Raw genomic sequence first — 10,710 nt, 5'->3', positions numbered from 1 at the left:
TTCATTCGGCGTTTGCAATTTGTATATTATACTTCTGCCAACTTTAATTTATTATCATTGCTAATATATATAAGAAGTATGGAATTTTTTAAATGCGTTATTATGTTGTAAACTTGCTAGTATATTATAAGTGGTCTACGTGAAAGTGGGCGTTCCTAACTGTGTCAATCTACACTCACAAGTATCAAACGATCGGGAAGTATATCCCAATATCAAGAACAGAAAAGGAGAGAAGTGTGTCTCTACAATTTGGTCAAATCAGAAGTGTGTCCGATACAACAGTAAGGAGTGGGCCTTACTAAACTTCAACAACAAATACGTAACGGTAAAGGAGAGAAGTGTGTCTCTACAATTTGGTTGTATCAGAAGCGTGTCTGATACAACAGTAAGGAGTGTGCCTTGCTAAACTTCAATAACAAATACGTAACAGTAAAGGAGAGAAATGTGTCTCTACTCTCTACAATTTGGTTGTATCAGAAGCGTGTCTGATACAACAGTAAGGAGTGTGCCTTACTAAACTTCAATAACAAATACGTAACAGTAAAGGAGAGAAGTGTGTCTCTACAATTTGGTTGTATCAGAAGTGTGTCCGATACAACAGTAAGGAGTGGGCCTTACTAAACTTCAACAACAAATACGTAACGGTAAAGGAGAGAAGTGTGTCTCTACAATTTGGTTGTATCAGAAGCGTGTCTGATACAACAGTAAGGAGTGTGCCTTACTAGAAACTTCAATAAAAAATACGTAACAGTAAAGGAGAGAAGTGTGTCTCTACAATTTGGTTGTATCAGAAGCGTGTCTGATACAACAGTAAGGAGTGTGCCTTACTAAACTGTCTAAACCTTAACAGTAAACTTATAAAGGTGCATGAGAAGTGTGTCTCATTAAAAATGTCTAAATAGAATAGAAAATAGTGATCGAATAATTCGATCAAATAACGTAGTGTTCGTAATAATATTAAATTCTCTCCAAAAGGGGGGCGGACACAGAGACGCCCGTACTCAACTAGTCGGCCCTTAAATAGGCTGTTCTCACGCGTGAATATAAGTCACGCATGAGTAAAGCTTCCGCGTACTCGTACTTACACGTAAAATGTAAAGATAAGAAATGTAAATGGATGTAACCTAGCACTAAAAGGATTCTAAAAGATGCTGCAATATAAAACCTACGAAATTACTTTACTCTAATTATGGACAGCAGGGATCGACCGGGGACGAAATTTAGCCGGGGCCGGGGCCGGGACCAAGTTGAATCAGCCGGGGCCGGGATTAACCGGGATTTTGAACTGTTGCCAAGGCCGGGGCCGGGGCGGGATTGGCTAAAATATGCCGGGGCCGGGGCCGGGGCCGGGATTTTTTAATATAATTTTGAAAATTTTTAAAAGTTTCCGGAAACTCGTATCAATGTGAGCTAGCTTCAAGGTCAACCTAGAAGGCAGCTACACAATGTTTAAGTATAATTACACCATCTGCATCATCATCTGCATTGAGTCGGCCTCACTCTCTACTGTTTTTTGCTCCTGAACTGAATTGTTTGACGTTTGTACTAGTTATATGAAAGAAAACGGTACACGAACACATGACTTTACTCGAACTTTTTAATCAACCTCGAACTTTTTTAATCAACATTAATATTTTACATTCTTTGTAAATTCAAAGTTGAAATTTTCTGAATATCAAACTGGAATGATGTCAAGTCATCGTATTTATATTTTTCACTCGATCTCATGTTACCAAAAATGTTGTGTTTAATTTAAGTCTAAAAATCAAGATAAATTCAGATAATCTATCGGTTTAAATTGAGGCAGAAAATACGAGAAATCCCGGCAAAAATTGACTAAAACAGCCGGGGCCGGGGCCGGGATTGGGGGCCTCTGGCCGGGGCCGGGGCCGGGATTTTGAAAATTATTTTGCCGGGGCCGGGGCCGGAAAAAACACAAATCCGGGGCCGGAAAAAACACAAATCCCGGCCGTATCCGGGGCCGGGGCCGGGATCCCGGTCGATCAATGTTAATGGACTATAAGAACTTACCATTAAACTATAATATAAACTGTACTAAAAACCTAACTTAACCCTTGACCCTAATAATTTGACCCTAATCCTACTTTACTACAATTATACATTTTTTGTAGTAAAACCTTTTATAAGTTCCGAGTACGGAAGTCGCGGTATAATTTTAGTATATTTGTAGCTTATTTCTTGTAAAAAACCTGCACTCTCGCCAATAATTTTAACACCAAACATTTAGTCCCGGACTGTTTTGACGGGCACGTGTTTTCTGTTAAACAAACTTTCACAAGTCTAAACAATCCTACCAGCTCGTCAAAACAAAACCCGTCCCGATTACAGAAAAGCTCGAGTAAACCACCACAACTAGTTATACCTTCCTCTTATCCTTGAGCTGCTAACCTGGGTCAAATCATGAAGTTGTTACTGGTTGCAGGACTTAGCGTCCTCGTCTCTCTGGTTGTCTCTGAGAAAGATGAGGCTGTGTGTGGGGATTGGTCAACTATAGGAGCTTGTGTAAAGTGAGTTTTTAAGTTTTGTATTACCCATGTTATTGCCTTGGATACGGTATGCTCCAGATTTTATTTCTCGGCTGACCTCACTTTCTCTCAGCAATGATAAAATAATGAAATAACAATCGTGATGGTCAAACATGATACCCATGTTATAAAAAACATTTTAAAAAACATTTTGATATGAAACGTGTAAAAACTGATACAATTGCTGTTTTTCAGCAATGGAACAGACTGTGTACAGCCAGTATTCAAAGTTTGTGAAGGTGACGAGGAGGAGTACCAGTTTGGGACTATGCTATGCGACTGTGGTAAGATTGTTGATACAAAGTAACATTTCCCAACCACCTTTTTACAGTTCGCTTTTCTCTTTGACCTCTTGTTCGAGACAATCACATGGGTTCTGGGGCTGTAAGCCAATTTCCAACAAAACCAGGATTATATATTTTGACCGTCAAATAAACAATTCTCGTTTTCTCATTTTTAGGTTTAGTGATAATTTTGATTAGTTTTTAAAATCAATATGGTAGACGATGAAGACGGTGAAGACAATGAAGATGATGAAGACGATGGAGACAGTGGACCCTTATCTTCTGGAAGTTCTCTAGACAATTCAAATAGCGACAGCGACGACAGTATAGACGTTGGAGATGTTGGAGACGATGAAGACGATGAAGACGATGAAGACGATGAAGACGATGAAGACAATGAAGACGATGAAGACGATGAAGACGATGAAGACGATGAAGACGATGAAGACAGTGAACTCTTCTCTTCTGGAAGTTCTCTAGATAATTTAAATAGCGGGGAAAAGTTTTGCGTTTCAGACTGTAAAGATCAGTATCCCTTCCTGGCTACCTATCAAACTGGTCTTGATCTCAATCTCCAACAACTCTGTCGTAACAACCGTAAGACACATTTACTGATATTTCAAGTAACTTAAATTATTTCCTTCATTTGACATTCAATATGGCCATATGTTTTCTCAACAAATACCACTTGTTTTCCCGAGCTAACTGACACTTGTTTCCTTGGTAATAGTTTTGAGCTCTTATATTCCCAGTAACCACGATATATGTGACCCTAATCTCCTAGTAAATAGTAACTAACCTATATTTCCCCAGTAACTGACACTGTTGGAGGAAGAGGAGGAAATGGTTGTAGAACAGATGATTGGATTGTAGTAGAGACTTGCAATGAGGAATGCCACGAGTTCAATTGGAGAGCCAGTTACCCGAGTTATTGTGATGTTGAGGATATGTGGCTTTGGTGCTGTAAACCTAGTTAGTTAATTAGCAGCTTTTTTATTCGTCTGGTTACCTTTAGAGTGTAGACTTTTATTTATTTTCTAACTTTTAGTTTATTGTTAACTAAACAATCTTTAGAGTCCCTGTTCTCATAACCCCCTTTCCAGAGGCTGAAACCACTGGAACAACTGTGTGTGGAGCGCATGATGTGGATGAGGTTCCTTGCGTGGTTACAGCAGACAGGCGTGTCATAGACGACTTAGTTGTGAGTTAAGAAACTTCTTCACTCAGAGAGTGCTCTTCGTAAACTAGTTATATGTGTCATTATGGCATGGTGTAGATATGCTTTCTTTCAATGATAATCTTTAAAAAAAACATGACGAATTGGCGACTGATAAATGAATTATCGTCCAGATTAGCTGGGTTGATGCGGACGGTGTTGACTTGGTAGGAACTGCTGGGTATGAAGTGAGTGTAACTTACAAAATACAGGAAGATAAACTACTATCTGTCTTAACAGGTCAGAAATGTTCACGTTTGTTTCTTTGTTTTGTTTATAATCACTCTTTATTTACACTCACTTTCCTGACTATTTTCGAACGTCACCAAAGGTCCTCATCAATTCATAATGTATGCAGCAAAGCTTAATGAACTATGACTATTTCAATCATTTAAGCTGCTAAATATATCTCCAAATTATACTGACGTGGAACACCCCAGTGAACTCGTGGGTAGTAGCCGGAAATTCAGCCGTGGTAACATGTCAAGTTAGAGGATCAGGGGCACTAGAGGGTCAGGGGGACTACGTAAATACCGAGGAACCTGCTCAAATCAATAAATTCGGTGAGTTATTCTACGTACGTTAACTTTAGGATTATGTTTAAATGTGTATTTTGGGAGATACTTTTTGTAGCTTTTGTAGCTTGCTTCTGGGAATTCTGTGATTCTTCTGTATGGCTATCTATATTACAATAACACGGCAGATTGTAAAGATCGCATTAAATAACAGATATAAACATTGACCCTCTTCGTTTGGATTTGTCACTTAATGACATAATCGAGTATTGTCACAATAAACTCGACGCTGTTTCTCAGGTATTGAAGTTACTAGCAAATACCAGAGAGTAGGATCAGAAGCTCAGTTGACATGTACTGGAGTGGGGACTGATAGGAACGATCAGGGGTACTTTTTCTCTTGGTACTACTGGAATGAGTCTGGAACGAAGATGCCAATAGCTGCCCTGGTTGGTACCACTTGGATTTAGTATAAACTTATAGGAGCCAGCAAGAAACTAAAATAAATTCGACCTTAACGTCCCCCGCTTGAACAATTAAAAAGGAAAGCTTTATTGATGCAACTTGAAATATCTTTCACACCTTATCAAGGTCATGCAATTGCAGGAAAGCCTCAGCGCCGAGCTGAGAATTGAGAACAGTGAATGGGTGTCAGTGCTTACCATTCCTGCAGGTAATCAGCTTGGTTATCGTCATAAAGTTTATAACATGCATTCATTACTTGATTTTGTTTAGCATTAGATTTGATTGACTATTTATACATGTTCCAACTTCAGGGTCAACGCCATAGTTTGCCCTAAACTTAGAGTTGGCAAACGACTTGCATGTCTTCTCATTTCTCAAACTCATTTCTAAATTCTATATTGGCAGAATGTAGTTGTTACGATATATATAATTACGAAGCATTATTTAGAGATATTTGCATTACTGTAACGAGTTCCAACTGTAAGGTCGACATCGAGTTTTGCCCCCCCCCCCCCCCCAGACTAAGAGTTTGGATAAGACTTTCATGCCTTCTCATTTCTAAAACTCTAGGTAGACTTTTTATTCTCTACTAATCATGATTTGTGACAACATCTTTCCACAGAGAACCAAGTGATCGGTTCACAGAACTATCAATGTGTCCTGGATTACTCCTCGGTTGACAAGTGTGGAATCCCTCACTCCACCAGTGGTGACGCTACCGGCACACTCATTGTATGGGGTTAGTGGAACTAGACATTTATCTTAATCGCTTCGGCAATGCTCACAGTATGTTTATTTTTAGATTAACATAATGATCCCCTTCATCAAAAGGTTTTCTTACCCTCAGTTTTGTTGCGATTTAAGATTGACGTTTACTTAAAGGTTAACATGCTCTACAGATGTGACTGCAGATACTGATTGTATTCATCCTGGAGATGAAGCTGTTCTGAAGTTTACCGTATTGGGAACCAAAGAAATCAGTTCTGTCTCGGACGGGATCATCGAATCTCTGACTAAAGGCACCATGGTAACTACTGAAAGTAAGTCTCTCAGAGCAGTTTTTTTATTGATCATAATTATTATTATACAGCCGGTTAATAACCGGTTAATAGCCGGTTAATAGCCGGTTAATAGCCGTTAATCTTCTTAGCGGCAACTATCAAGTTAAATCGGCTGTTAAATCACACCTACAGTCTACACTTCCCAGCTACATTTAGAGATGGGTTCCTGATGAGGTTATCACGCAATGAAGATGAGGAGATCGTTGTCACGCTAACAATCTCTCCCAACATGACTGAGGAGGTGGGTAGTGAATTCTTCATCACCTACACCGGAACAGAGGGTAAAGAAGGCGTGGAACCTAACCTGGAGCTCAACGTTATGGGTTAGTTGAAGTTACAAATCATATTAAATAGGAAAAGATCTGAATACTGGTGGAGAGGTGGACCACATTTTTTAAAACACGTGACCGCGATTTAAAACACGTGACCGCGATTGAACAATCACAACAGCAGCGTTTCGTTTTTAACTAACGAATCAGATACTTTTTTCTCGAGTTGTAGCCACCAAACATTTTGGCCTATACTTTCTTAACAATCACAATTTCGCTGATTAGACATACATACATAGCTGTGCCTATGAACATGTTAGCAGAATTTGTATTTTAAAATAAGTCTGAAGATCCCTTTATGATACCTCTTCACTCTTCAGATATGGATGTTGCTAGAGACCCTGTTGACAGCGACTTAGATGTTAGTGAAGATAACTACAGCGCAACAGGACGGGTATATGGAGGAATTATCAAGAACCCCGTATGGCTAGATGATAGTGGCCGAACTTACAGGTAAGTGATTAACTAAGTAATTGATTGACTAATTAGCTAATTAACTAATAAGCTTATTTATTAATTGGCTACTTAACTAATTAACTGATAAAAGTGTAACAAAAGAACATGATTATTGAACATATTTATTGAAATGTCATGTTTATTATTCTCAGACCTGGAGTCAATGCAGATGGTGTCATTGTAACTGTTTCTGAAGATGAAACGTCGTCTACAATAAAAGTACCCATAGAAGTTGCTGACCAGTTAGATATGTCAGATTTGTCTCTGCATGCAGGCCTGTACTCAGAGTTCAATAAATACTGCAGAAGACAGGTTGTCAAGGTTCCCCTTCCTGGTACGTCTATATCTTACGGCTCAGTTTGTAATAAAGGATAAGCATTGTTCAAATTCTCACCTACATTTTTAAAAATAACACTATTATATTTGAAATGTTTCTTAAAAACTCAGCCCCAATAATCCTCTTCTCCCTGAACACAGAGCCGGATATATGTCAACCAAGATGGGATGTGGCAGTGTGTGACGGTCGAGGCAGCTGTTTTGACTACATTCAGGAGCGTACCTGGTCTTGTTATTGTAACGATGAGTTAGCTGACATATCCGAGTGTGATGTTCCAGACGAGATACTCACCTTCACTTGTCCTGCTACTGCAGACTGTTAGTACAGTGTTATGAACTTTGACAAGATTAAGATATAACCACGAAAATATGTTTCATCCCTATTCACAGATTCCATCCTGTACTTAAACTGAAATCCTACTCCTATCCTCAGATGAGCTGGGAGGATTTGATAATCCTGAGGATGTCTGTGACCAGAGTTCAGAGCAGTGTTATCCATACCCTAAGTTCCTTAGGAGGTATTACCTTTCAATATTCTTGATGCTCATTTGTATTCTTGGGGGACACTATGTGCTTCCTCACGACGCACATTTTCATGCTTCGCTTCGATAGATGTTTCGGTACAGTCAAGAAATATTCAAACTAATCTGTATTCTGGGGTACAAAGTGATGGGAACATATTATTGTTGTATGTTTTCCCCCTACAGGACCTGTTACTGTCAAGATAGCAATGGTCAATACGAAGATGACACTGGTAGTTCATGTGGCAACGCCGAATTGGCAAAGCTCCATTATTGTGCAGCAACCAAACCATGTAAGCTTCTTTTTATTATTTTTGAGTAAAACCAAACCGTGTTACTTAGATGATTGTGTTTCATTGTCAAAGAAACGACCTAAAAAACATGCAAACACAAGGTACAAACCAAGCAAATCGAAATCGAGAAAAAAATTCAGTCGAAATCTAAAAACAGCTTACCAATATAACAGTGATCGATCAGGGTTGGTCGGCAGCTGGCAGAACGGAGAGTGCGCCTCAGAGTCCTGCTACTCCTCAGAAACTGTCGACACCAGGGACTGCTACTGTGATGGTATAAACGACAGGAGCAAGTGTCCTGATGACCAGCTTGTGAGAAGCAGGTTCTGTCCAGCAACAAATGACTTCCAGTGGGGACCTTGGGGACCAGAGGTGTGTGATCTGGAGGATAGGTGTTACCCTTCATCCGAATATAAGATCAGGTGAGTCTACACACGCTCAGTAGTTACATTGATAATCAGATGTTTTAGTTGGGTCAACGTCTCTCTTAAACTTCTCATTAGCTACGAACTTGGATTTGTTCTAACTTTATAACGATCCTACAACAAGAAAAAAGTTGCTTTGTTTTGTCCACAGCTCCTGTACCTGACCAACCCTTTCAGGATTTGTACCTGCTCACACTACGGGCAATACATCAATGACAATTCTTACTGTGAGGGAGAATCTGAGATCGCTTACACCTGCGGTCCTAACATTGAATGTGAGTTCAACTTTCAGCAACTGAATTTCCATCTATTCTTAATTTCCTACCCTCCCACTCAACCTATCTTTTTAGAAAACGAGTGCTTTTTGTAATGTTGATATTTGTCTGTCAGGGCGCCCAGAAGAGAAAGGTGATCCTTGTGAAGATTCAGATGAATTATCTTGCAGCGCTTTCTCTGCTTTCCAGCAATACAGGTCGGCAAATTTATCCCAATTATTTCGAGCTACCAAACAATAACTACTAAACATACTAAACACTATTTTAATAAACTAGTCTTTACTTCTACTGCCGCTTTTTATTTATTCTACCCCCTCTTGGTGCCGTTAGAATAAGAAGCACGGAAACTGACGTATCACTAAGATAAGATCGATAAACACAAATAAACAATTTGTTTATCAGGTGTCTCTGTGAGCATGGTAATATCCTGGAGATAGACGATGACTTGAGTCTGTGTAACGCTCGGCCTACGCCAGTTCTCTGTGCGGCTAATAAACCATGTGAGTATAAATAATACTTCATTAAAAGGACCACTCACTACAGATTAGATAACTTAACCGATTATCAAAGACCATAATCTATTTGTAAAATTGATCGAACATGACAAGATATTCAAGGTAAATAGAATGGAACGTAATCGTACAGTTTACAACCGATAGAGTTATCATATTTTTACAGTTGAGTGGTCAGAGTGGGTGCCGGTTTCAGAGTGCAGTGTCTGTTACCCGGAACTAGACCAGAGCATGAGTAGAACATGTACTTGTGGAAACAAGGTTGATCTTACCAGGTCGGGACCCGTCCATTTTATAATAACGTTAATAATAAAATATAAAGAAGACACGCGTATCGGTTCATGAAATTGTATTTAAATTTTGGGTAGTACTTTTCTCATAATTTAACATCAAACGTTGGCACACGTTTCTTTTTTAGGTGCCCAGGACCCTCCAAGACGTCTGAACCATGTCCAGCTCCCAAAAACATTGTTTGGCTACCCACAGAGTGGAGTGAGATTCCATGTGGTGAACCCTCCTGTAATGAGGAAACTTTCTCATACAGGTTCAATATATTTATATATTATAGACCCTTCGATGACATAGCTCCATCAAAATTCAGTTTATTGTTGCTCTCATTGTTTGCCTCATATCCCAAAAACAACCCTCTCATATTCTCCTCTGATCCCAATAACAACACCCCTGTACTTCTACCCAGGACACGTGATTGTGAATGTGAGGGAAACAAAGATAACAGGCGTTGTGGTGATGTGGATCTGTCTGGAGTTTCCTCTTGTGGTTTCGCTGATTACGTACTAAGTGAATGGAGCGATGACATCTGCGACGAGAAAAAATGCCATTCTTACTCTAAAACTAAAACCAGGTAAAAATATTTGTTTTTATATCTTTGTCGTCTTATTTGCCAAGAATCTTAATCCAACTGAAATTACCAAGCAGTTTACCGTTGTTCCATTGGCATAGATTATTGTCCTTCAAGCAAAGATCAGCAACCGGTTATATCAGGGTCGTTTAGGTAGATTTACACATCACTCCGTCAGGTCCTGTGTATGCCAAGATGGTGATGGATCTTTTACTGATCTGGAACAATGTGATGCTGGAGAGGAGGGATATAGTGAGGAGTTCCAATGCGAAGGAGATAGCTGTGAGTTTACCATTTTATTTTATCTACGAAATTCCTCAAACAGTTTTCCTTGAATACCCTAGATAGAGAATGTGATCGTGATATCTAGCAGATTTTAATGAGCTAGATCTAAATCGTATAATTTTTTAGTCGAATGGGGCGAGTGGCAGTCAAGAGGATGCCCGGAAAGCTGTTTCTCGTCAAAGACCAAGCGATATAGAATTTGTTCGTGTCATGGAAATGTTGATTTCAATTTTTGCCCCGATGGGGCTGCTATTGAGTTCCTCGATTGTCCAGCCTCCGATTGCTAAGAAATGCCTAAATTCATTATTTGATGATTTTTCTTCGCTCGATTA

The 10,710-nt window shown here is 39.4% G+C and overlaps 1 protein-coding gene across 4 annotated transcripts; it reads left to right on the top strand.

Annotated features, from left to right (window-relative positions):
• The first annotated feature begins 2,398 nt into the window (after positions 1-2,398).
• LOC134822025 (uncharacterized) lies at positions 2,399-10,710 on the top strand. 4 transcript variants are annotated; one of them, XM_063832859.1, is made up of 26 exons: positions 2,399-2,528; positions 2,742-2,830; positions 3,233-3,427; positions 3,644-3,802; positions 3,934-4,031; positions 4,181-4,286; positions 4,487-4,609; positions 4,862-5,010; positions 5,168-5,234; positions 5,649-5,765; positions 5,926-6,066; positions 6,234-6,410; positions 6,737-6,869; positions 7,025-7,206; positions 7,350-7,526; positions 7,642-7,726; positions 7,916-8,022; positions 8,207-8,444; positions 8,625-8,722; positions 8,838-8,919; positions 9,125-9,222; positions 9,401-9,509; positions 9,653-9,778; positions 9,932-10,096; positions 10,272-10,375; positions 10,505-10,710. In XM_063832859.1, exons 1-26 carry the CDS (start codon positions 2,422-2,424, stop codon positions 10,663-10,665), a joined length of 3,393 nt encoding a protein of 1,130 aa, XP_063688929.1. In that variant the 5' UTR covers positions 2,399-2,421; the 3' UTR covers positions 10,666-10,710. The 4 variants fall into 4 exon arrangements, with proteins under 4 accessions (XP_063688929.1, XP_063688927.1, XP_063688926.1 ...); XM_063832857.1 differs by having other exon boundaries at positions 3,215-3,427; XM_063832856.1 differs by having other exon boundaries at positions 3,059-3,427.

The sequence above is a fragment of the Bolinopsis microptera genome, chromosome 10 (assembly GCF_026151205.1).
Source record: "Bolinopsis microptera isolate Bmic1 chromosome 10, MBARI_Bmic_1.0, whole genome shotgun sequence".
NCBI classification, from domain to species: Eukaryota; Metazoa; Ctenophora; class Tentaculata; order Lobata; family Bolinopsidae; genus Bolinopsis; species Bolinopsis microptera.
This window is presented reverse-complemented; position numbering and strand designations above follow the sequence as displayed.

What these genes read in the sequence shown, in the direction of transcription:
- LOC134822025 (XM_063832855.1), top strand. Translation starts at nt 2,422, where the DNA reads ATGAAGTTGTTACTGGTTGCAGGACTTAGCGTCCTCGTCTCTCTGGTT. An exon ending in TACCCTAAGTTCCTTAGGAG is followed by an intron (nt 7,727 to 7,915) that starts GTATTACCTTTC and finishes TTCCCCCTACAG; the next exon opens with GACCTGTTACTGTCAAGATA. An exon ending in TCATCCGAATATAAGATCAG is followed by an intron (nt 8,445 to 8,624) that starts GTGAGTCTACAC and finishes CAACCCTTTCAG; the next exon opens with GATTTGTACCTGCTCACACT.